This window comes from Myotis myotis, unplaced genomic scaffold (genome assembly GCF_014108235.1).
Source record: "Myotis myotis isolate mMyoMyo1 unplaced genomic scaffold, mMyoMyo1.p scaffold_m19_p_17, whole genome shotgun sequence".
Taxonomy (NCBI): Eukaryota; Metazoa; Chordata; class Mammalia; order Chiroptera; family Vespertilionidae; genus Myotis; species Myotis myotis.
Window position 1 is genome coordinate 40,028,190 of NW_023416321.1, and position 24,808 is coordinate 40,052,997.

The 24,808-nt window shown below is 54.6% G+C and overlaps 3 protein-coding genes across 4 annotated transcripts; all 3 read left to right on the forward strand.

Annotated features, from left to right (window-relative positions):
* The first annotated feature begins 114 nt into the window (after positions 1-114).
* Positions 115-15,396, forward strand: ACAP1 (ArfGAP with coiled-coil, ankyrin repeat and PH domains 1). 2 transcript variants are annotated; one of them, XM_036341394.1, is made up of 22 exons: positions 115-446; positions 982-1,039; positions 6,870-6,989; positions 7,234-7,287; positions 7,373-7,431; positions 7,662-7,845; positions 7,969-8,013; positions 8,125-8,220; positions 8,331-8,405; positions 8,740-8,849; positions 10,064-10,115; positions 10,211-10,311; positions 10,642-10,765; positions 10,861-11,072; positions 12,345-12,414; positions 12,539-12,633; positions 12,737-12,906; positions 13,488-13,660; positions 14,047-14,156; positions 14,237-14,347; positions 14,888-14,937; positions 15,225-15,325. In XM_036341394.1, the coding sequence occupies exons 1-22, from the start codon at positions 394-396 to the stop codon at positions 15,323-15,325; spliced, it is 2,223 nt and encodes a 740-aa protein (XP_036197287.1). In that variant the 5' UTR covers positions 115-393. The 2 variants fall into 2 exon arrangements, 1 of the variants encoding a protein (XP_036197287.1); XR_004972968.1 differs by lacking the exon at positions 14,047-14,156 and having other exon boundaries at positions 15,225-15,396.
* A 588-nt stretch (positions 15,397-15,984) lies between these two features.
* On the forward strand, positions 15,985-18,749 carry KCTD11 (potassium channel tetramerization domain containing 11). The gene has a single exon (XM_036341411.1). The coding sequence runs from the start codon at positions 16,768-16,770 to the stop codon at positions 17,467-17,469; it is 702 nt and encodes a 233-aa protein (XP_036197304.1). The 5' UTR covers positions 15,985-16,767; the 3' UTR covers positions 17,470-18,749.
* Positions 18,750-19,007: 258 nt separating this feature from the next.
* TMEM95 (transmembrane protein 95) lies at positions 19,008-20,270 on the forward strand. The gene is made up of 4 exons (XM_036339827.1): positions 19,008-19,202; positions 19,412-19,468; positions 19,652-20,062; positions 20,179-20,270. Exons 1-4 carry the CDS (start codon positions 19,034-19,036, stop codon positions 20,268-20,270), a joined length of 729 nt encoding a protein of 242 aa, XP_036195720.1. The 5' UTR covers positions 19,008-19,033.
* Positions 20,271-24,808: the final 4,538 nt, after the last annotated feature.

Genomic DNA, 24,808 nt, shown 5'->3' on the forward strand with positions numbered 1-24,808 from the left:
TGCACCCTGTAAGCGACCACAAGATTTGAACCTATATCTGCCGGGCTCTCAAAACTCAGCCACTAAAGGAGAAAGAAGCAGAGACCTGACCCAGTAGGAAGGTGACAGCATATCTCTGAGGGCGGGGCTGTGGCTTCTCTGATCTCAGGCCCCTCTCCTCAGCCCAGGCCCCGCCTCTGCTCCTCCCAGCACTGCTTGGAAGTGTGGGGCGAGAGCTCCTCCTAGGACACCCCTTCCCCTTGGGGAACGAATTATCACCCCTCCCAGACTCTACCCAGGAGAGAACGCTTTTCTCCTTCCTCATCCAGGCCCCTCTGGGGGCAGGGAGTGCCTCCACTTGCATCCCCACCCTCCTGGCCCCAGGATCCATTGGCCTGAAGTGATCAAGCTGAGATGACAGTCAAACTGGATTTCGAGGAGTGTCTTAAGGACTCACCCCGCTTCCGGTAAGTGTGCACAGGTCTGGGGGGTAGAGGAGGGGCGGCCCGACACCCCCCCTACACACACACACACACACACACACACACACACGCACACACACGCACACACACACCCTTCCCCAGGCCAGATGTCCTAGCAGGGAATAGGTCTCAAAGGGACAAGATCAAGCGTGTGGGCCAAAGCAGTACCTCTGCTACCAAACCCAGAGGTCTCTCACCCCCAGAGCTGGCATTCCATCATCCTTCCTCTCACTGGGACCCCTGCCCCTCCCCCAGCACCTGCTGTGGGCGGTTAGCAACTTCCTGCCCTTACCACATCCACCCTCCTTCTACCCTTCCTGCTCTGGCCTGGGCCACAGTAGCTCCTACACTGTGGCGTGAGCAAGCTAAAGAGGGCTGGTGGGTGGGCCTTCTTAACCCACCAGCTCTTTCTGTCTGCACCCTCCACGCTCTAACCCCAACCCCTGACCTGGCCTTGCCAAGGTGGACAGACTACACGGACCCAAGCTCTGTTCCCCTGACACCATCCCTCCTTTCCCAGAGCCTCTGTTGAGCTGGTGGAAGCTGAAGTGTCGGAATTGGAGACCCGACTGGAAAAGGTGACTCAGGGTCTGACTTTAAAATGAAGAGGGTGGGACCAGGAAGAACGTTAGAGGCAGAGAATGAGTCCCAGGGATTATTGAGTGCCAGTCGTGTGGAATAGATATTTAGGGGCAACAGAGAAGCAAAAAGGTAGTTCTATACCCTCAAGGAGCTTGGGATCTTGGGGAAAAAAGTCTCAGTTGTAGACTTACCCTGTCCGCTCTTGAGCCCTGCATTATACCAGCCCCGGGCTGTTGGGTGGAGCAAGACTCTCTGCCTCGGAGCCCGCAGACGGACTGGAGGACAAACCAGCGAAACACTCAAACACATTACAGTAAGGCCTCCCCTGGCCGCCTTTATAGAACAGCCCATGCATGTGCAGGTACAAGTACATATACTCCCCTCCTCTGAGTGGCTTTGTTTTTCTCTCTAGCATTTAGCTCAATCTGACATTATGTATTTCCCTGCTGTTTTAGGTTTCTGTTGCTGTATAATCAATTGTTACAAATTTAGTGACTTTTTAAAAAATATATTTTTATTGATTTTTTACAGAGAAGAAGGGAGAGGGATAGAGAGTTAGAAACATCGATCAGCTGCCTCCTGCACACCCCCCACTGGGGATGTGCCCGCAACCCAGGCACATGCCCTTGACCGGAATCGAACCCGGGACCCTTGAGTCCGCAGGCCGACGCTCTATCCACTGAGCCAAACCGGTCAGGGCCAAATTTAGTGACTTTAATACGTGTCTTTTGTCATAGTTTTGGTGGATCGAGAGTCGGAGCTCAGCCGATCCTCTGCTCAGGGTCTGGCAGGCTGCAGTCTCTTCGAGGCTCGGGCTTCTCTGCCAAGCTCGCAGGCTGGGGACTGAGGCCCTCCAGTCCTAGGAGCCACCAGGTCCCCGTCCGTGTGGCCCTGTCCGCAGGCAGTTTACTTCGTAGCAGCTCATTTCTTCAAGGCCAGCAGGCGAGCCTCCCTTGTGTGAGCTGGCAAGATAGTGCCAGTTTATATTACCCCTAGGGGCGAGCCCGTCACCTCTGCCATGTGGCGTAACCTAATCACAGGAGTGTCGCCCCATCGCGTTTGCCATAGTCTACGGCTAGAAGCAAGTCCCAGGTCTCTCTCACACGCAAGGGGTAGAGATCATGCCAGGGTGGGAATCACTGGGGGTCACCCTGGCATGTGTCTGTCATGCTATTTTTGCTGATATTTTTTCTTTTCTTCACTGGAATTCTAAGTATCATGAGGGACCTTTATGTTTTGTTTTTGCTCAGTCACCAGTGCCTCTACCATGGCCTGAAAGTTAGTGGATGACCAACTAATATAATATACATATATTTTAAAATGAAACCTTTTGCCCTAACTGGTTTGGCTCAGTGGATAGAGTGTCGGCCTGCGGACTGAAGGGTCCTGGGTTCGATTCCGGTCAAGGGCATGTACCTTGGTTGCAGGCACATCCCCAGTAGGGGATGTGCAGGAGGCAGCTGATCGGTGTTTCTCTCTCATCGATGTTTCTAACTCTCTATCCCTCTCCCTTCCTCTCTGTAAAAATCAATAAAAAAATATATTAAAAAAATAAATAAATAAAATGAAACCTTTTATTTGAGTAAATGATACATTCACAAGAAGTTGCAAAAACAGTACAGGGAAGTCCCACAAACCCATCACCCAGCTGCCCCCAATGGCAGCATCTTACATAACTGTGGTGTACTAACTGTGGTGTACTGCCAAAACCAGGAAATTGCAATGAACTGTCTACAGGTCTTACGTGGATTTCACCTGTTTTGCATATACCCTTAAAAAAAACTTTGTGTATAATTCAATGACACTTTATCATGTGTATAGATTCTTTTTTTCAATATATTTTTTATTATTGATAATATTACAGATATCTCCTATTATTCCCCCCTATGCTCCCCTCTGTATAGAGTCTTACAACCAGCATCACACACAAAATACAAAACTCCTATCACCACAAGGGAACTCTCTTGTATTAAGCTTTGTAATGATACCTCCCTGTCCCCTTCTCTAATCCATGACCATTCATCTGGCCTCTGTCTCTAGACTTTTGTCATTTCTAGAATGTTATATTAGTGGAATCTTACCTTATGTGACCTTTTAAGATTGACTTTTTTTCCGCCACTTAGAATAATGTCCTTGAAGTTTATTCAAATTGTTGTGTATCAGTAGTACCAGTAGTTCATTATCAATAGTTCATCTACGAATAGTTTATTCCTTTGCATTGCTGTGTACCACTCTTTTTTTTTTAAATTAAATCTTTGCCGAAACCGGTTTGGCTCAGTGGATAGAGCGTCGGCTTGCGGACTGAAGGGTCCCGGGTTCGATTCCGGTCAAGGGCATGTACCTGGGTTGCGGGCACATCCCCAGTAGGGAGTGTGCAGGAGGCAGCTGATCGATGTTTCTCTCTCATTGATGTTTCTGACTCTCTATCTCTCTCCCTTTCTCTCTGTAAAAAATCAATAAAATATATTAAAAAAAAATCTTTATTGTTCAGATTATTATATTGGTTCCTCTTTTTCCCCCCCATAACTCCCCTCCTCCCAGTTCCCACCCCACCCTCCGCCCTCACTCCCCACCCACTGTCCTCGTCCATAGGTGCACGATTTTTGTCCAATCTTTTCCCCCATACCCCACACCCCTTTCCCCGCCAAGAATAGTCAGTCCATTCCCTTTCTCTGTCCCTGATTCTATTATAATCACCAGTTCATTCTGTTCATCAGATTATTTATTCACTTGATTCTTAGATTCACTTGTTGGTAGATGCGTATTTGTTCATAATTTGTATCTTTACCTTTTTCTTCTTCTTCCTCTTCTTAAAGGATACCTTTTAGCATTTCATATAATACGGGTTTGGTGGTGATGAACTCCTTTAGCTTTTCCTTATTTGTGAAGCTCTTTATCTGACCTTCAATTCTGAATGATAGCTTTGTTGGATAAAGTAATCTTGGTTGTAGGTTCTTGGTATTCATCACTTTGAATATTTCTTGCCACTCCCTTCTGGCCTGCAAAGTTTCTGTTGAGAAATCAGCTGACAGTCGTATGGGTACTCCCTTGTAGGTAACTGCGTTTCTTTCTCTTGCTGCTTTTAAGATTCTCTCTTTGCCGAAACCGGTTTGGCTCAGTGGATAGAGCGTCGGCCTGCGGACTGAGAGGTCCCAGGTTCGATTCCGGTCAAGGGCATGTACCTGGGTTGCGGCTGATCGATGATTCTCTCTTATCGATGTTTCTGACTCTCTATCTCTCTCCCTTCCTCTCTGTAAAAAATCAATAAAATATATTAAAAAAAAAAAAAGATTCTCTCTTTGTCTTTTGCTCTTGGCATTTTAATTATGATGTGTCTTGGTGTGGTCCTCTTTGGATTCCTTTTGTTTGGGGTTCTCTGCGCTTCCTGGACTTGTAAATCTATTTCTTTCACCAGGTAGGGGAAGTTTTCTGTCATTATTTCTTCAAATAGGTTTTCAATATCTTGCTCTCTCTCATCTTCTGGCACCCCTATAATTCGTATGTTGGTACGCTTGAAGCTGTCCCAGAGGCTCCTTACACTATCTTTGTATTTTCGGATTCTTTTTTCATTTTGCTTTTCCAGTTGGGTGTTTTTTGCTTCTTCGCATTTCAAATCTTTGACTTGATTCTTGTGCTTCTCTGGTCTGCTGTTGGGAGTCTGTATAATATTCTTTATTTCAGTCAGTGTATGCTTAATTTCTAGTTGGTCCTTTATCACAACATCGAGGGTCTCATTAGAGTTCTTGTACATCTCATTAAGTTCATCGGCGGTCTCTAGAAGACTCTTGAAAGACCTCAAAAGTGTGGTTTTGAATTCTATATCCAGCAGCCTGCTTTCCTCCATTTCTGTCACTTGTGTCCTGTTTCTTTGTCTTGGCATTTTTTATGCTTCGCTGTGTCGATAGAGTGGCTTTCTGTGCTAAGTGTCCCAATTACCTGAGGTAGACACTCTTGGTGCACCCCCTTGTGGTCTTTGTGCGCAGTCCTGTGGTAGCTAAGCCTTGATTGTTGTAGGCAACACTGGGAGGGATTTGACCTCCAGGCCAACTGGCTGTGAGAATCAGCTGTGTCTGCAGTGGGAGAACTCCTGTCCTGGATCTCTAGGGCGGTGCTAATCTAGCCTCTGCCTGAGGCTAGCTGTGTACCATTCTATTGTATGGATGTACCAATTTGTCACTAGCTCAGTCTTAGGAAAGTTTCTTACTCAAATATATGAGGGAGAGAGGTGGATAAAGAAAAAAACTGAACACTCAGTCCCCCAGCTCCACACAATGGGTTTTTGTCACTTGTCACAGACACCCCATGGGGACATCTGATAAGGTTTGATCATGACCAGTTTCCTGACCATTACTGATCCTGCTAGCCACCTACATTTCCCTGAGGCCTTCGCTAGCTCTAAAAAGTGTCTTCCAGTTCAACAAAAGTTCACTGGGAGCTCAACCAAAGGACTTGTATGCATGCATATAAGCCTAACCAATGGACACAGACACCAGGGGGGTGAGGGCATGAGTTGGGGGGGAGGAGGAGGCAATGGGGGATAAGGACACATACTAGTATATAATACCTTAATCAATAAAGAAAAAAAAACAAGTTCACTGGGATGAGTTGACAGGCTCCGCAGTCACTTGCTCTATCCCAGATACAGTGACTCAGGCCAGAGCCAAGTGGCGTCACCTCAGGGCCAGCGTAGCTCCTGCAGGGAACAAGGCCCAGGGGTCAGGAGACCTCACTTTGGCTTCGGACTCGGCTACCTGGCTCGCCTAGTGAGACCCTCCTTGGGCTAGTCTCTTGTCCCCTTGTTTATCAAGCCTCCTTGTTTGTCAATGGGACCAGAGAGAGGGGCCTTAGGAGCCCCCTAGCATGCCATCTTTGTCCTGACCCTCTGGCTGGCCAACTGATCAATTTATATTTATGAGGGAGTGTTCAATAAGCATAGAATGGGACAAGTCCAGACAGTTAGCGCTGCAGAGCAGTGGTTCCCAATGTGGGACACATGTCATCCGGGGGCGGGGGACTGGGAACGACAATTTGATTTTTAAGGGGGGGCAATTCAAGAATGGGGAGTTATTAACAGTGAATTTTTTTGGCATTTCTTGTGGTTCTATAAATATATATGGTGACATACTTATGCATTTCATTCTCTATTATATGTTTTGAAACTTTATTTGCTGTTTTTTTCCTATCACTTTATATTATTATTATTTTAACAATTTCTTAGTGATTTCTTCAGCAGTACTTCAACCGTCCTTTCATTCTTTTATTTTTCTCTTTCGTGGATGCCATGTTCTTTGGGAGCTTGTTTAGACGAAGTTAATGGCCTTTTAGGCTTCCTCCACGTGAATAGGAGTTCACTTTTTGAATAATAAGAATTCTATGTCGGGGGGTGGGGCATCAGGATTTTAGAGATGCTGAGGTGGGGCATGGCCAAGAACAGGGTGGGAGCCACTGCTGTGGAATTCCCGCCGATTAGGTAGAGCATTCATCCTGTGAGCCAGACAGTGCCTGAGGATGGAGTTTCTGGGGAGCTCTGAATCCAAGCAGTTGCGGAGAGACATTTTGGAGATGAAGCTGACAATGGCTTTGGTAACAGGCTGGGAGGAGTTTTGTTCCAGGCACAGAGCAGTGGGAGCAAAGCAACAGAGATGAGAAAGCACCAGGTCTGTGTTAGGAACTGTGAGAGCTGGACTGGGCTACAGAGAAGTTCAGGCAAGGTTGTGAGGGAGGGTCTCAGGCCAGGCGAAGGGGAGAGGAAGTGGACAGGAATGGGGGTTGCTACCGACTACGGTGGCGCATGGCACGACTCCCTTTTGCCCTGTTGCTCCCTAGCTCCTCAAGCTGGGCAATGGCCTCCTGGAAAGTGGGCGCCATTACGTTGCGGCTGGCCGCGCCTTCATTGTCGGCATTAGTGACCTGGCCCGCCTGGGCCCACCAGAGCCCATGATGGCGGTATGTGTAGGGCTGGGGTCCAAGATGAGCGATCCCGTGGAAGCTGGGGGAGGGGTGGTCTGGGGTCTGCAGGTCCCAGGCCAGAGCAGGGCTGGTGCTGCCACCTGAGATAGCCATTAGGCTGGTCTAAAAATGGGAGGGTAAGGGCCCGACCCTACCCTCGCCCCCATGCCTGCTACTCTCTCTCTCTCTCTCTCTCTCTCTCTCTCTCTCTCTCTCTCTCTCTCTGCCTCTTCTTGCCTAGGAGTGTCTGGACAAATTCACTGAGAGCCTGAACCACAAGCTGGACAGCCATGCGGTGAGTGGGGGTAAGTAGGGCAGGTGGGGAGAGCAGGGTTGTCTGTAGCCCTGACCTTTACCTTCCAATTTCCGCTTCCCCTCAGGAGCTTCTAGATGCCACCCAGCACACGCTGCAGCAGCAAATCCAAACCTTGGTCAAGGAGTGAGTGTTGGGAGGGAAACCAGTCCTCCAGCCCATTCCCACAGCAGCCTCCCTGAATGAGGCGGAGACTGAGGGTTTCTGGGGACCTGCTTGCTACCCCCCATCCCAAGAACCCCCTTGGAGCTCTGACTGTACAGAGGCTGACTGACAGCTATGAGTGGGCCTGCCCTGGGGACTTCTCTGCGGGGGCAGGTGGATGTGTCTGTGATGCTTTGTATCCCCCACCCCAGAGGTCTCCGGGGTTTCCGAGAGGCGCGCCGGGATTTCTGGCGAGGTGCTGAGAGCCTGGAGGCTGCTCTCACCCACAATGCGGAGGTCCCCAGGCGCCGGGCCCAGGAGGCAGAAGAGGCAGGAGCCGCGCTGAAGACGGCTCGAGCCGGGTACCGGGGACGGGCACTGGATTATGCCCTGCAGGTGCCTGTCCGCCCTCTTGGAGTACCAGGGCCTCAGCCACCTGAAGGCTAGAGAGGCCCTGGGGTGCATTGGGAGGGCGCCCTGTCTTTTCAAGACTGACCTGACGTGTTTTTGGGCCCTCAGATCAATGTGATTGAGGACAAGAGGAAGTTTGACATCATGGAATTTGTGAGTTGCAAGGGCAAGGTGGGGAGGAGCCTGCTGATGGAGAACAGGAGGGAAGAGGGAACTACTGAGGGGTCCTTCCTCAGCCCTGCCCCCTCCCCACCTTGACCCCAGGTGCTGCGTTTGGTGGAAGCCCAGGCTACACATTTCCAGCAGGGCCATGAGGAGCTGAGCCGGCTGGCCCAGTATCGCAAGGAGCTGGGTGCCCAGGTAGGGCCTCATGGAACAGGCAGATGGGATGGGATAGTGGGCTCTGAGATGACTTCCCTGGCCTGGTTGGGGGAGGCTCAGGCCATCTGAGATGCCCCTTCTATGCCCAGTTGCACCAGCTGGTCTTGAATTCAGCTCGACAGAAGAGGGACATGGAGCAAAGACATGTGCTGCTGAAACAAAAGGTGAGGGCTGGGCCCAGCTGGTGTGGCTCAGTGGTTGAGCATCGATCCATGAACAAAGAGATCATGGTTCTATTCCTAGTCAGGGCAGACACATGCCCAAGTTTTGGGCTCTATTCCCAGTAGGGGGCGTGTAAGAGGCAGCCAATCTGATTCTCTCTCATCATTGATGTTTCTATCTGCCTCTCCCTTCCTCTCGCTGAAGTCAATAATAAAAATAAATTAAATAAATAAATAAATAAATAGGTGAGGGCTGGGACTGCTGGAGGGAGGCAGGTGGGCATAGGGCCTTGCTCTCTGCTCACAAAGTTGCCTTTTGACCTTTCTGTGCCCTCAGGAGCTGGGCGGCGAGGAGCCAGAGCCAAGCCTCAAGGAGGGGCCTGGTGGCCTGGTCATGGAAGGACATCTCTTCAAAAGGGCCAGCAACGCATTTAAGACCTGGAGCAGGTGAGGAGAGGATACTCCAATCAGCCAAACCCATCCGGGATTACAGGTTTTTTTTTCAATGTTTAAAATTGATTTCAGGGAGGAAGGGAGGGGCGAGAGAGACAGAAACATCAATGATGAGAGAGAATCATTGATTGATTGGCTGCCTCCTGCACTCCCCACACTAGGGATCGAGCCCGCAACCCGGGCTTATGCCCTGACCAGGAATCAAATTGCGACCTCCTGGTTCATAGATGGATGCTCAACCACTGAACCACGCTGGCCAGGCCCATTCAATATTGTTTGAGTGGTTGTAGTGTGCTAAGCACAGCAAGGAAAAAGACAAAAACCCCTGCCTTCAGAAAGTTTCTATCCCATCAGCAAAGGCAGACAATAATACAATAACTAAGGAGATGTTTATTCATATCTATTACGTTAGAAGGTAAGAGTGGCAGAGGAGAGGGATGAAGTAAGGGATGTGGATAGCTGAGGAGGGGTTGTGGTTTTAATAGAGTGGTCAGCGCAGGCCTCATGAGAAGGTGACCTCTGAGTGAAGACTCGAGGACTTCTGGGGGAAGAACGTTCTAGGCAGTAGGGGAGCCAGCACCAAGGCCCTGAGAAACCTGGCGTGTGGGAGGACCAGAGAGGAGGCCATCGGTGTGATGAGAGGAAGGAAGGAGGAAGTGGTAGGAGACGACGTTGGAATTAATAGGGGTGTAAATTATGACAGGGCCTGTCGGCTTCTCTAGGGACTTGGGCTCAACTCTGAGGGGAATGGGGAGCCATTGCAGGGTGCAGAACAGGATGGTGATCTGCTCTGACTCGACTCCTTCCCCTTCGAGGGCCACTGCCAGCCCATGTGGGGTCTTTGTACAAATCAGATCCTATAGGGGCTTCTTCCCCCAGACACTGAGCCCTTTCCCCAAGATACTGCCATCTATCAACAACAACAACAAATTGTAGCAATAGACTTCTTTTGTTAGAAGAGGCATCTTACTGTCATCTGCTGTAAAGTTGACTTCATAAATATATCAAATCCGGTTGTCCAAGATGTGATGGGTGCCCCTTAGACAGTCTACGCAACCGTCCCCTCCTCTGGAACATCTGGGACACTCAGCCCGGGCCTCTCCTATCGGCAAGATCCTTATGGGGTAAAGGACACAGCCTCTCTGCTGCCCCGTCCCAGCCTCATCCTGATGCTGCCCACGTCCAAACTCTACCTTCCCCTCCTGCAGACGCTGGTTTACTATTCAGAGCAACCAACTGGTTTATCAGAAGAAGTACAAGGTGGGTAGCCCGGGTGCTGGAGGCCTGGGCCCAGGGAGACTCAGCCCTGGCTTCCTCTGGCTGGACATCTGCCCCTTCTCACCTTCCCCTGCCAGGACCCCGTGACTGTGGTGGTCGACGACCTTCGTCTCTGCACAGTGAAGCTCTGCCCCGACTCCGAAAGGCGGTTCTGCTTTGAGGTGGTATCTCCTAGCAAGTGAGTAGAGCCCCCAGAGGTGATGCTCTAAAAGCTCTAAATCTTTACCAGCTGGAAAGGTAGGGCCCATCACCCAGACTCCCCTGGAGCAGAGGCTGGAGGCCCCCATGCAGCCCCAGGCATTAACCCTTTGGTGGCTGGATTGTGGGGCAGCCTGGGGGAAGGGTATAGGGTGATGGGGGATATTTAGAAGGACATAACCTATCGGTGCAGAAATATTTCCGTCTGATTGGTACCAGCTGAAGACTAGCTGAATGTCAGCCTGCCCATCTGCCACATGCTCTCCAGGCCTCAGACCCCTCCTTGCTCTCTGTCCCCTTTCCTGCCCAGGTCCTGCTTCCTGCAGGCTGACTCAGAGCGCCTCCTACAGCTGTGGGTCAGTGCTGTGCAGAGCAGCATTGCCACGGCCTTCAGCCAGTCTCGCCTTGATGACAGCCCCCGGGGTTCAGGCCAGGTACCTTAATGTGGGGGTCCGGGGCCAGGTTGCCCAGGGAGATGGGACATCCCTTCCCCGACCCCATGGCCACTCTTTCTTCCCATCTGCCCCAGGGCTCAGGACACCTGGTCATGGGCTCTGCTGCCACACTGGGCCCCGGCGGGACGACCAGGGGAAGGGAGCCTGGCGGAGTGGGGCATGTGGCAGCCCAGGTGCAGAGTGTGGATGGCAATGCCCAGTGTTGCGACTGCCGGGAACCAGCCCCTGAATGGGCCAGCATCAACCTTGGTGTCACCCTCTGCATTCAGTGCTCCGGCATCCACAGGTCACTCCCCAAAGCCCCAAGCACGGGCCCCATTCCTTCTGGCTGCTGGGGGAACCAAGATAGAGCCCATCAGACGGCTCTTCCTTCCTCACCCTGCCCTGGCTTCCTCTCTTAGATTCTGGCTGTCACTGGGCACAAGCCGGGCTGAGCCTGTGGGGCACCAGGTGGATCCAGCCTCTCGATCTAATCAGCAACAGGGGACCCACAGTAGTTTATTGGTTTGACTGGAGGAGGTGTGGGGTCAGGACTGCTGAGGATGGGTGAGCCAAGGAAGAGCAGAGAGAGAAGAGGTGTGAGGCCTTAGCAAGTCTATCCAGCCCTCACCCCGAGTCAGTCTGGTAGAAGGATGGCAAGAAAGAGTGGTCTAGGCCCGTGGTCAGCAAACTGCGGCTCTCGAGCCACATGCGGCTCTTTGGCCCCTTGAGTGTGGCTCTTCCACAAAATACCACGTGCGGGCGCGCACGTACAGTGCGATTGAAACTTCGTGGCCCATGGGCAGAAGTCGGTTTTTGGCCTGGGCGAGTCTATTTTGAAGAAGTGGCGTTAGTGCCGAAGCCGGTTTGGCTCAGTGGATAGAGCATCGGCCTGCGGACTGAAAGGTCCCGGGTTCGATTCCGGTCAGGGGCATGTGCCTGGGTTGCGGGCATATCCCCGGTGGGAGATGTGCAGGAGGCAGCTGATCGATGTTTCTCTCTCATCGATGTTTCTGACTCTCTATCTCTCTCCCTTCCTCTCTGTAAAATATCAATAAAATATATTAAAAAAAAAAAAAAAAAAGAAGTGGCGTTAGAAGAAGTGGGGGGTACATTCGCTGAGGTCAACCTCTCAGATTGAGGACGTTTTTAGCAAAGGCCCGCTTAGGAGTACCCTAATTAAGTTAATAACAATGTACCTACCTATATAGTTTAAGTTTAAAAAATTTGGCTCTCAAAAGAAATTTCAATCGTTGTACTGTTGATATTTGGCTCTGTTGACTAATGAGTTTGCCGACCACTGGTCTAGGCCAAAGCACCAAGAGTGACGGGAGGTGGATAGAGAGGATGAGGCCCTTAAAATGAAATGTAGGAGAAGTGAGAAGAGGGGATGTGAACAGGCAAGATCCTGCCAGATGCAGGTCAAGGCTGCAGGGCCCCAGCTGCCCTGCTGCCTCCTGGCCTAGGGCCCCTGCATGTCCCCCCATGCAAGACCTTGTCTCCAAGTCCTTTTAGGATCAGCAGTTGCTCCCACAGCTGCTGCCTCACATAGGGCCTGACTTCCACTCTGGCCCTCCAGGAGCCTGGGAGTTCATTTCTCCAAAGTCCGGTCTCTGACACTTGACTCATGGGAGCCGGAACTAGTGAAGGTGATTTGGGGGTGTTATGAGGAGTGTGGGGGTCCGATGGGTTGAGGGCAGGGCTGTAGAGCCCGAGGGCTCAGACTCTCCCCGCTCCCTACCTCATCGTCTGCCTCTGCCTTGGCACCTGAAGCTTATGTGCGAGCTGGGAAATGTCGTCATCAACCAGATCTACGAGGCCCGTGTGGAGGCCATGGCAGTGAAGAAGCCAGGGCCCAGCTGCTCCCGGTGAGGCTGGCGGGAGGGGCTGGGCCGCCCTCTTTGCAGGGAGAGAGGAGGGTCTGGAATGAGAGGAGGGAAGACCTTCTCCTTCTCCTTCTCACCCCTTCAGGCAGGAGAAAGAGGCCTGGATTCATGCCAAATACGTGGAGAAGAAGTTCCTGACCAAGCTTCCTGAGATTCGAGGGCGAAGAGGTGGCCGCGGGCCGCCGAGGGGGCAGCCTCCTGTGCCCCCAAAGCCTTCCCTTAAGCCCCAGCCAGGGAGCTACAGATCCAAGTCAGGTATAGGGTTGGTTGGGCAATCATTGAGCACCTGCTGTGTGCTCAGCACTGGGCCACACCTGGTGGGGAGGTCCAGAGTTTGAGGCCCAGGCCTTCCCTGTGTGAGTGCTGAGGAGCCGGACCACATCAGCACTGGTTTTAGAAGGTAAGAGGTCTTGGGCTTATAGTGAAGAATAGGAAGGAGCAGGGGGCTGGGAGTAGGCAGGGAGGGCTATGGAAGGGAGTTAGCCGCGTGAGAAAAGTCAGCAGTGAGAATGAGCTAGGGTCTCCAAAGGCCTGAGAAGGCAGGTGTGAGTTTGGCTGGAGCAGAGGGAGCCAAGAGAGTTGAGGCGAATCTTCAGTGAGTCAGCTCACCCACAACATCCCAGCCAGTCAGGGTGGTTGGACAGGAAGAGGTGGGTGATGCTTTCTGGCCCGAGGGACGCCACACACATACACACTCACATACACCTCCACTTCCCACCGATCCCCAGAATCTTGAAGGCCTCCCCACAGTTGAGCAGTGACCTACCCCAATACAGCATCAGGGGACTTTGCTGAGGGTTTTCTTCCCAGACTCAAAGCTGATTCCCCCTAAACAGAGCCACCCTCTGATAACCTGGGCAGCCTGCACCCCGGGGCCCTGCTGTTTCGAGCTGCTGGGCATCCTCCATCCCTCCCCACCATGGCTGATGCCCTCGCCCATGGAGCTGATGTCAACTGGGTCAACACGGGTCAGGAGAACGCCACGCCGCTGATCCAAGCCACCGCTGCTGTGAGGGTCCAGCCAACTCCCCACCCCACCCTGCGTCACCTCCTCTTCTTCCCTACGCCTGACTTTCTGACCCCTCCCCCGCCTCATAGCAGTGATAGCCAATACAGACTGTTGCTAAGAGTGATTAGGAGGTAAACAACCTGAGTTGGAGTCCAGGCTCTCACCACTTACCAGTACAGTTGCGGACCTCTGTAAACCAGGGATCCCATCCTCCTCAGGTGGTGCTGTGGGTGTAATGTATTGATACCCGTAAAGAGCTAGAGCCGAGCCTGACACTTAGTTGTACCCCTAAACTCCTGGTCCCATACCTGCCCTCTGAACTGTATGAATCTTTAAATCTGCCTCTAAAGATGCCACCCTCTCCCTGTCTCTGCTTCTCAATGCAGAATTCTCTTCTGGCCTGTGAGTTTCTCCTCCAGAATGGGGCGAATGTGAACCAAGCAGACAGTCGCGGCCGAGGCCCACTCCACCACGCAACCATCCTTGGCCACACTGGGTAGCAGACAGCGATGATGGCCTTGGGGAGGAAGGTTCCGGACGGGAGGAGCTGCTGCTAAACCTGGCTCTCCTCTCTAGACTGGCCTGCCTGTTCCTGAAACGGGGAGCTGACCTGGGAGCTCAGGACTCTGAAGGCAGGGACCCTCTGACCATCGCCATGGAAACAGCCAATGCCGACATCGTCACCCTGTGAGGATACCTGAAGGGGCAGGACCAGCACCTTTCACATGGGAGTGGCTAAGTCCCAGACCTCGATGCCAGAGATGCCTGGGGAGGGGAGTGGCAGCGGGCAGGATGCTCCCAAGTGTTGATTGGGAAACGGAGTAGCAGGGGTGTGGGCAGGGTCCAAGGACGGTGAGCTCATCCCGAGAGTCATTATTTGTCAACATTGCTGTCAGGTGTCTTTTAAGGACTAGACCAGCCGTGGGCAAACTACAGCCTGCGGGCCGGATTCGGCCCGTTTGAAATGAATAAAACTAAAAAAAAAAAAAAAAGACCGTACCCTTTTATGTAATGATGTTTACTTTGAATTTATATTAGTTCACACAAACACTCCATCCATGCTTTTGTCCCGGCCCTTAAGAACCCATTGTGGCCCTCGAGTCACAAAGTTTGCCCACCCCTGGCCTAGACCCTGGGCAAACAGATGAATAAACAGCCCGGCTCAGTGGGTGGGAAGCTGGGGGTGGGGGAAGGATGTCCTTCATTCTTTAATTCTCTCCTCCTCAGGCTTCGATTGGCAAAGATGAGAGAGGCAGAGGCAGCCCAGGGCCAGGCAGGTAAAGTACCCCCAGCCCAGCCCCATCAGGCTCTTCATCGTAACTCCGGGCTTCGGGCCCCTGGTGACCAGCTTTATGTCTGTTATTCAACAAATCTGTGCTGGGCGAATGGGACACACCGGGCCTCAAAACGGAGTGAAGAAGGCAAGAGTTGTGCCCTGTTGGCTCAGGTGTTTCCTCCAGCCGCGCTCTTACCGGGACGCCCCACCGTCCCCAGCACACGCTCCGGAGCCGGGGGCCCAGCCTTCGGGGCTCCCAACCCTCCCTCCCTCCCTCCCTCCCCCCAGGAGACGAGACGTATCTGGACATCTTCCGAGACTTCTCACTGATGGCTTCCGACGACCCCGAGAAGCTGAGCCGGCGGGCCCAGGACCTCCACACGCTCTGAGGCCGGGCCGTGGAGGGCCTGCGACCCGCACCTCCCCCCCCCCGCCCCCGCCCGGCCATTAAAGCCTCCGTGCTTGGACCTTCCCTCCATCCTCCTTTACTGGCGCCGCCCGGGCCCGCAGGCTGTCCGGGGCTGCGGCTCCTGGGACGCGAGTGCCTGGGAGTCGTGAGCTCGGATCACACGAGGGGCGACCCCCGGGCGGGCGGCGGGAGGCCCTGGGGCGGGACTCGGGCGCCGGCGACGTGGCCAGACCCGTCGGGCCGAGGCGCGGCCGCTCGCGGGGGCTGTGCCGGCCTCCGGGGGGGCGGGGGGAGCTGGCGTCGGGCCGGAGGGAGGCGCCGCTCGGCCACCCCGGCCGCGCGGCATCCCCGGAATGTGCGGCTCAGCACCGCCCGCGGGAGTTCCCGGGGGGGACGGGAAGGGCGCGCGGGTCCCCGCGCTCCGAGGGCCGCGCCCGGTGTCTCAGCCGCGGGGGTGGCCCCTGCCCCGCGGGCGGCGGACGTGCGGCCCCGCACACCTGGGCCGGCGGGCGGCGCGGCCACATCCGGAGCGACGCGCACGAGTCACCGCCGCCCCGCCCCCGCTCGCGCCCGCCGGTCCGGCCGGTCCTCCCCGCGTCCCCGGGGCCCTCGGAGCGGCGGGGGCGGGGGCGGGGCGCCGGGGCGGGGGCGGGGCCGGCTCTTAAAGGACCGGCGCGGCGGCCCCGGCACTTCCTGGGGGCGGAGAGCGCCGAAGCAGCTGCAGGCACCCGGTCCCGAGACTCCCGGCCGCTCCCCTCAGTCCCGCACCGTCGCAGCTGGGAGTCAGCGTGCGTCCTCGCCCCCGCGACCCGAGGCCCCTCCGCTGTCAGCTCGGGGAGCCCCGCCTCCATCCCCGGGACCCGCTGGAGCCGGGCCCAGGCCAGGCCTCTGACTGGCCCCCAGGACCCGGGGGGTCTGCCCGCGGCGACGGCGATCCGCCCGAGGACTCGGAGGCTGGACCCGCAAACAGGCGGCCTGGCGCTCGACCGTCACCTGCCGGTTGGGTCCGGAAGCCCCGTCTACAGACCGCAGAACGGACCGCTGGCCGCCCAGAGGTGGACGCGTCTGGACGGAACTTGCCATCCTCTTGGACTTCGCTGCGCGCTCCGCATCAGTCCTCCAAGCCCCTGGGCGCTCTGTGCCCAGGAGCCATCCCCCACTGCACGGTAGCCGGGGGAGCCCCGAATCTTGCTGCCTTCGACTCCAACCAGTGCCTCCCCCTGAGTCTGAACCTTCCGACCCCATTCCGCGCACACCCAGGCAGTCCTGCCTTTTTCTCTTTGGGTGTCTCCAGCACTCCCCAAAATTTCCCCTCCTCCTGTGCCCTCTTCACCCCCCTCCTTTGGGGGCCCCGTGACCCTGAATGTGGGGGGCACGTTATATTCCACCACTTTGGAGACCCTGACTCGCTTCCCAGACTCCATGCTGGGGGCCATGTTTAGGGCTGACACCCCTATTCCCCCCAACCTCAACTCCAAGGGCGGTGGCCACTACTACTTCATCGACCGGGATGGCAAGGCCTTCCGGCACATTCTCAATTTCCTGCGGCTGGGCCGCCTGGACCTGCCCCTGGGATATGGGGAGACAGCGCTTCTCAGGGCAGAGGCCGACTTCTACCAGATCCAGCCCCTCCTAGATGCCCTGCGGGAACTGGAGGCCTCTCAGGGGACCCCTGCACCCACAGCTGCCCTGCTCCACGCAGATGTGGATGCCAGCCCCCGCGTGGTGCACTTCTCTGCGCGCCAGGGCCCCCACCACTATGAGCTGAGCTCTGCCCGGGTGGACACCTTCCGAGCCAACCTCTTCTGCACCGACCAAGAGTGCCTGGGTGCCTTGAGGGCCCGATTTGGTCTGGCCAATGAGGAGAGAGCAGAGGGGGGACCACACTTTCGTCTGGAGTGGGCCCCCCGCCCCACGGAACTTCCGGAAGTGGAGTACAGGAAACTGGGGCTGCAGCCACTGTGGACTGGGGGGCCGGGAGAGCGACGGGAAGTGGCCGGCACACCGGGCTTCCTGGAGGAGGTGCTCCGGGTGGCTCTGGAGCATGGCTTCCGGCTGGACTCCGTGTTCCCTGACCCTGAAGACCTACTCAACTCCAGGTCTCTGCGCTTTGTTCGACACTAAGAACTAAGCTGGGAATACTGCCCTTGGTTTGACTGCAGGGGGGTGGGGGAGGGGGGGAGGAAGAAGGGGACAGCAAAGGGGATGAAGGCTCCCCTGAAGCCCCTTCCTAGCTCTGCTTTGGGGCTGTGAGTCAGAGGTCCCACTGCACCTGACCGGAGCCCAAATGTGGGCGGGACTCCCCAACCCAAGCCCACTGAGGGCTCACAAGCGGTACCGAGGGGCTGGATGGGTGCTGATCCTGGGAGGGCCGGCAGGTTGCCCTGGCTCATTCTCGCCTGAGCCTGGGGACCTCCAGTGTCCTTGGTTGGAGCTCAGTATTCAGGGGTCTGGAAAAGTGGGGACACGTCTCTGCCCAGGCTAGGCCTAGCAGAACAATGCAGGACACAGGCCTGGAAGGAGGAGGGACTTCGGGTTGCTCTGATGTGGTCTCCTGGACTGTGACTTCTCCTGAGCTGAGTGGCCTGGCCTGGCCTGACTGATGACATAAGAAGGAACATAGGGAGGGAGACTCTGCTGTGTCCCAAGTCACCTACTGAGGGGGGCAGAACAGCTACACCCCACCCTCGGCTGCAGAAGGGAGCTAGGAGAATCCCTATTCACTATGGGGTGGAGCATCCCTCTGACACCCACGTTTTTTAAAGTATCTGGTATTGATGGTGGAGCTGGCCATGGGGAGGAGGGCAGCATCTTTTTGGGCCTTGGCCTACCTTCCTTCATGTGTACGTGCGTGTTTGTATGTGTCTGACTGATGTGTGAGTCCCTGACATCCGGGCTTCCATCTGTGTTGCGGGCAGTGGTGTCTATGTGCTGGTCTTTCTGTGGTCTCCGCATGTCCAGGCCTGTTTGAGGTTGCTCAGAAGCTGTTTGGGCACCAGGTGTGTCTATGGGTGTGAATAGACTGAAAATTAATAGTTTAACCACAAGGGGTGTGTATGTCTATGCATACACGTGCATTCACGTCACCACGGATGCAGGAGGGGCCTGGTGGGGTTTAAGTCACTGGGATCTTCCTGGTGAGAGGGGTAAGAGAAGTCACTGGGCTTAGCGGGCCCTTGGAGACCTTTATGGAATTCTTGGTTGTTAAGGCAACCGTGGGCCTGTTGCTAGGAGATAGCTGGGGAAAGACTCAAGGCTGCTGGGAGCAGAGAGGAGCTGAAGAGAAGAGTTTGGGAGAGTCGGTGAGGATATGGGAAGGGGTGGGATTTTTGCATCTCTGAGGGGATGGGATATTCATGAACAGCTTCTCTGGAGAGTCGCTTATTATTTATCACAAGAAGAAAAATAAAGTTGCTTTTGGAACCACAAACTTGTCAAGTGTTGTCTCCCTCGCAACAGAAGTCCTGCTTTCTCTGCCCCTCTCCCATCAGCACATCAATGTCGTCTTCTGGTCCCCAGTCCCTTGGGCCCCAGGTTCACCCAGGCCAGGGAAGGAGCAGTGGCACTGTTCTGGAATGCTCTAGAACCTCCAACTGTTCTGGAACTCTGCAACTTTCAGGCAAAGGGCCAGAGCCAGGATCACAGAGCCTTCCTATCCCAGGTGGTGCCAGCACCCCCACTGGGCCTCATGTGGACGCTGGCACTAAGTGTGGCTTTCCTGGAGGCTGCCCAGGCCTGTCTCTTCTGCCGCCTCCCAGCGCATGGCTTGTCGGGCCGCCTGGCTCGGCTCTGCAGCCAGATAGAGGCCCAGTGGAAGGACTGTGAGGCCTCCTGGAACTTCTCCACCTTTGCCTTAGGTAAGTCCAGCCCTCCAGGGACGGGCTCAGCAGTAGTCACCCCCATGCCCCAAGCAGGGCAGCCTGTGGCTTCCCAGCTGTGCCCTCAGCTGAGTCCCTGGACTCACTGGCCTCTCCCTGTGGGAGGGCTTCTTTGGACCGTGGCAAAGTCAAGGAAGAATCTTCTTCTGGGCTGATGAGGAAATCATGGTCCTTGCCCATCCCCACAGATGAGGAGTCCATGAACAAGGTCACGGAGAAGACTCACAGGGTCCTGAGGGTCATGGGTGAGGTCACCGGGGAAGGCACAACCTAGGGGCTCGGACGGACACCGAGGAGGGGGCTGGGCGGCAGGAAGGGTGGAGGGCAGGTGGAGACAGAAGGGAGTGATTGGGGACGTGCTGGGTGAGAGGGTGGAGGTCCACAGGACTGTGAGGCCCCGGCAGAATGGCTGCTCTCTGCCTCCCCAGAGATCAAAAGGTCTTTCTCCTCGCTCCCTCTATATTGGCAATGGCTTCAGAAGACCAAGTTTCCTGAGTACAACAGGGAAGGTACTGATGGGAGGAGGGCCTGGGGCCTGGGGCGAAGGGGTGTGTGGCTGAACGGCTCATCCGTGCCCACCCCTCCTTGTCTTCCGTTTCAGCTCTCTGCAGTCCCGCCTGTTGTGAGTAGGAAAGGAGAGGCAGTGAGGACCAGGGGCCCGGCTCCCAGGAGAGCCTGCAGTGGGCGGAGGAAGTGGGATAGTCCGAGGCTGGAGTCGGGGCTTCCCCTCCCCAGCTCTGTCCCGCTGTCTCCTGCAGGGGGCAGCACCATCCTGTACAACTGCTCCACCTGCGAGGGCTTTGAGGTGCTCTGCTGGCCCCAAAAGCGCTGCTTCCCAGGTCCTCATGCCCCGCCCTGCCTGCCTCACCTCACCCAGGCCTCTGAGCTCTCGGGCTCCCCCAGTGTCCAGGGGTGTGGTCTCCAGCATCTTTCACTGTTTCCTGGGTTCCCGCAGGAAGTCACGATCTTCGGGAAGCCAGGATTCTGCTCCTCTGTGTCTTTGGAACTATCCTGCTCCTGGGCGTCCTAAGCCTTGTGGTGGAGTGAGTGGGGGGGGGGGGGGGGGCAGGAAACAGCCTCACTGCCTCCGACCCGCCCAGTGCTTTCCACCACCCTCCCCTCCCATCCCCTTCCCTCCCAGTTCCCTTCCCTCCCATCCCCTTCCCTCCCAGTTCCCTTCCCTCCCATCCCCTTCCCTCCCAGTTCCCTTCCCCTCCCATCCCCTTCCCTTTCCTCCCCTCCCCTCCCTTCCCTCCCTTCTTCTCCCCTCCCCTCTCCTCCCCTCCCATCCCCTTCTCTCCCCTCCCCTCCCCTCCCTATCCCTTCCCTTCTCCTCTTCTCCCTTCCCTTCCCCTCCCCTCCTCTTTCCTCTCTCTCTCTCTCCTCTCCCCTTCCCTTTCCCCCCCCATTCCCTGCCTTCCCTTCCCTTCCCAGACCTCCCACCTCCATCTTCCCTCAGGTTCCACTTCCTTGAAGCAAAAATCGACTTACGAAGACGCTGACAGATCCTAGCCTCCAGTTGTAAAGAGAGTGTGCCCATACCCATACCTTCCACTTAGCTTGGGGGCGGGGGAGGTGTGAGGCAGCCAGCCCCTTAGTTCCAGCCCCAAAGGTTCAGTCTTCCAGATTCTGAAACCCAGATGTCCCCATGATCCTACTGTCGGAGGCCTCCAGGGGCCCAGGCACCCACAGTTGGAAACTTCCTCCCCTGCAGCCCTCAACCAATCAGATAGGGCCGTCACCAATGCCAGGAAAATATCTACAGAAGGAAAGAATCCCCTCCACACGCACTCCCACGCCCACACCCCGGCCTGCCTGTTCCCGTAATGCGGGGGCTGTTTGCCCCAGAAGCGACTCCTGGCCCTCCTGTGACTGACTGGGAATCCGGGAATGAGTGTTCTGGAAAACGTCCTCCCTCTGGAGCAAGACCACATCAGTCAGTCTGCTGGCAGGCTCTCCCCCCATTTAGCATTGTGAAGCCTGGGCCTCCCACTGCGGCCTCCCTCCTGCCGGGCCCAACTAAATGTGCTGTGAAATGGCCTCCGCCCCTGCCTGGTCTCTGTCTGCCACTGGGGTGAAGGGCAGGAAACTCAGGGGAGCACAGTGGTTCTCCACTGGGGCGGTTTTGCACCCCATGAGGCATTTGGCTACGTCTGGAGACATTTTTGATTGCTTTGATTGGGGGGGATATGCTACTGGCACCCAGTGGGTAGAGACCACCGATGCTGCTCAACATCCTAACATGCCCAGGAGAGTCTTCTACAACTAGGAATTATCCAGCCCAAATGTCCATAGCATGTGGTTGAGAAACCCTGGTGTTTGGTCCCTTGGCTGTCAGGAGTTTTGGTTTGGGAGATGGGAGGTGGGACATGAAAAGAGAGGGCTAGCCCTAGCCGGTTTGGCTCTGTGGGTAGAGTGTCGGCCTGCGGACTGAAGGCTCCCAGGTTCGATTCCAGTCAAGGGCACATGCTAAGGTTGCAGGCTCTATCCCCAGTAGGGGACATGCAAGAGGTAGCCAAGCAATGATTCTCTCTCATCATTGATGTTTCTCTCTCTCTCTCTCTCTCTTCCTCTCTGAAATCAATAAAAATATTTGGGGGGGGGGGGGAGAAAGAAAAGAGAGGCCTGTCACCAAGCACAGGGCCTAGGCCTGGAAGGGGTCCCAGCCCTCACTGACCTCAGTGGTTTTCAAATGGGATACTTGGAGGCTCCAGGGTCAAGGTTCTCAACCAGCTGCACATCAGAGTCACCTGAGAAGCTTTAGAAATTACCCAGGCCTGGGCCTCATCTCCAGAGATTCTGAATTCAGTGGTCTCTTATGGGGCCTGGGTTCATCTACCTTACAGCCAGGGTTGGGAGCACTGTTTTGGGGGTACCCAAGAATGTCCTGGGATGGGGAGAAGAATGCCTACTCCTTCCAGGAGAGTACCACCCATGTTGTTTTACATGTTCTAGTCCCATCCCGTTATTTTACACACACAAAGAATGAGACCCAGAGATCTTACAGCCAGATTATACAACTTGCCCAAGATCAAGCACCAACTCGTCCATCCATTCATTTGACAAATACTTAGTGAGTGCCCACCAGGTGCCAGGCAGCGTCACTTCCCCAGCTGGGATGGGAAGCCGCAGTCCTAGCTGCCCAGGGACCGCCGCTCTCCTCTGGTCTGCAGCAGCTGCCCCTTTCCCTCCTGTGCTGTGCCATTGTTCCCAGGCTCCACATTTCGGAGCTGTCCTTGTTTTCACACCCAGCATGCAGTGGGGCAACCACTTCTGCCCATTCACGAAGGACCTCTACCCCGTCTGTCCCCTCCTCCCGCCCCATGGCACCCAGCCCATTCTAGACCCCTCTCACTGTGGATTTGTCTCCAAGTTATGCCATCTGACTTTGCCCGCTCCCCTCAAGTACTTTGTACCCTCAGTACAAAGGCCACACTGGTCTTAAAACTCCACATGCTCACAACCTTCGGTCCAATATCAAATGATGGTTAAGAACTTGGGCTTTGTCTCGGAGGGAAGGCAGGGGAGGGTGGGTGGATGGGAAGTAATCAACCAAGAACCTTGTATGCATATACACATGGCCCATGGTCACAGACCACGGGGCGCTGAGGGCCTGGGGTGGGCGGTGGGAGTGGGCTGGAGGGGGTCAATGGGAGAAAAGGGGGACATATGTAATACTTTTGACAATAAAGAATTATTTAAAAAACAAACAAAAGAACTTGGGCTTTGGAATTGAGCTTCAGATCCTGACTTTGTCTCTTAGTGGACCTTGGGCAAGTTATCGAACTTCTCAGTTCTTGTTTCTTTATATTTTAAATGCAGATCATGTATTTCATTGATTCTATGACCTTATTTTTCCTGTTTACATGTTAACATCTCTGAAGAATCCATCTTAAATTGAAGATATATAATGGTATATATATTACGACTGGTGATTTCTTAAATTCCATGGAATGCAGCAGTATTCACCTTATAGGATTACTGTGAGGTCCAAATAAGTTCATATAAAATACTTGGAACTGTACCCAATATTATTGCAAGGAGCCCTCATTAATCATTAGCCGTTATGATATCTTAGTTAAAACCTTCCCTAGCTCTTCCTTGCCTACAGACTATAGACTTGGGCCTGGCTGACATGGCTCGGTGGTTGGGCATCGATCTATGAACCAGGAGATTGCGGTTCAATTCCGGGTCAGGGCACATGCCCAGGTTGCGGACTCGGTTCCCAGTGTGGGGTGTGCAGGAGGCAGCCAATCAATGATTATCTCTCATCACTGATGTTTCTATATCTCTATCCCTCTCCCTTCCTCTCTCTCTAAAAATCAATAAAAACATTTAAAAAGGAAAAAAAAAGAAGATAGACTTGGCCCTTGACCCTGGCGTTCAAGGCTCTCCATCAGCAACCAGCTCCCCTGTCTCATTTAGTCCTCAGGGAAGACCTGTCCAAACATATCAAACTGGAATCTCCACTCGGATGCCTCACAGGCATCTCATACTCCACATGCCCAAACTCACCTTCCCCCTGACCCCACCCACCCGCCTCTTGTGATCTCTCTCAGGCCTAATGGCAGTGCCAGCACATCACGGGCACCCTCTGCCATTCATGTCACTTGCCTACTTCTCACCAGTAGTGATTTGCCTTTGAAATGCTTCTTGGAACCTGACCCCAACATGTCCCTGGAGCCTTACCTCTCAGCTCTGTCCACCCCACAGCCACTCTGAGTCACCCATCCTTGGCCAAACCCTGTGTTCTCATGTTGCCTTACCTTTGCCTGGGCTTGTTCCTACCCCTGGGATACCCTTCTCCTTTGGCTCAGACATCGCTTTTCCTGGGAAACCTCCTCTGAGCCCCTGAGGCAGGGTGGATTGTCTCTCATGGGGCACCTGTTCCATCAGGTGGTAGTGCTTCTTTACACGTCCTAGCTCTACGCCACGCCTTACCCTATAAAGCCACTGCTTCAAGCTTTATGTTTTTGTTTCCCCAGTGCCTGGCACCTGGTAGATTCTAGGAAGCACCCTGACAACTCCAGCCCTTTCTCTGAACCCTTGTGGCATGCCCTCCCCATGGAAGCTCTTGCTGAGCACGTAGCACAGGAGGCTGGTAGAGTCTGTGTTTCTTTTCTGAGCACATAAGGCCAACTCACCCAGAGTGTGGCCGTTCAGGGCAGGCCTGGCTTTTCTGAGCCCCTCGCCATACATGGGAGGCTGCTACAGCAGTTTTAAATAATGGCCCCCGTGTTCTCTCACTTGCCTCCCATACAGAGGAAGGACTTATGCATCCTACCCTTGAACCTGGGCTTCTTGACTGGCGAAAGTGATGCTGGGTCACTTTCTGGTCTCCAGCCTTAAGAAATTGGCACCTTCTGCCCTCTGCCTCTTGGGATTCTCACTCTGGAGCAGAGTCACGATGCTATGAGGACTCCTGGCCTACATGCAAAGTCCACGTGGGAGAGTTCAGCCAAAATCCAGCATCTACTGCCAGACATAGTAGTGATAATACAGCCCTCAGCTGTCAAGTCACCCCCAGACTTTCAGTTTTTCCAACTGAGACCCAAGACAGAGTGGAGCAGAGATATAAACCATCC

Coding starts and splice junctions, on each gene's coding strand:
- KCTD11 (XM_036341411.1), top strand. CDS start 16,768: ATGCTGGGGGCCATGTTTAGGGCTGACACCCCTATTCCCCCCAACCTC.
- ACAP1 (XM_036341394.1), top strand. CDS start 394: ATGACAGTCAAACTGGATTTCGAGGAGTGTCTTAAGGACTCACCCCGC. Junction 1,040..6,869: donor TGGAGACCCGACTGGAAAAG/GTGACTCAGGGT, acceptor GTTGCTCCCTAG/CTCCTCAAGCTGGGCAATGG. Junction 10,312..10,641: donor GAGGTGGTATCTCCTAGCAA/GTGAGTAGAGCC, acceptor TTTCCTGCCCAG/GTCCTGCTTCCTGCAGGCTG.
- TMEM95 (XM_036339827.1), top strand. CDS start 19,034: ATGTGGACGCTGGCACTAAGTGTGGCTTTCCTGGAGGCTGCCCAGGCC. Junction 19,203..19,411: donor CTTCTCCACCTTTGCCTTAG/GTAAGTCCAGCC, acceptor CCATCCCCACAG/ATGAGGAGTCCATGAACAAG. Junction 20,063..20,178: donor CCAAAAGCGCTGCTTCCCAG/GTCCTCATGCCC, acceptor GGGTTCCCGCAG/GAAGTCACGATCTTCGGGAA.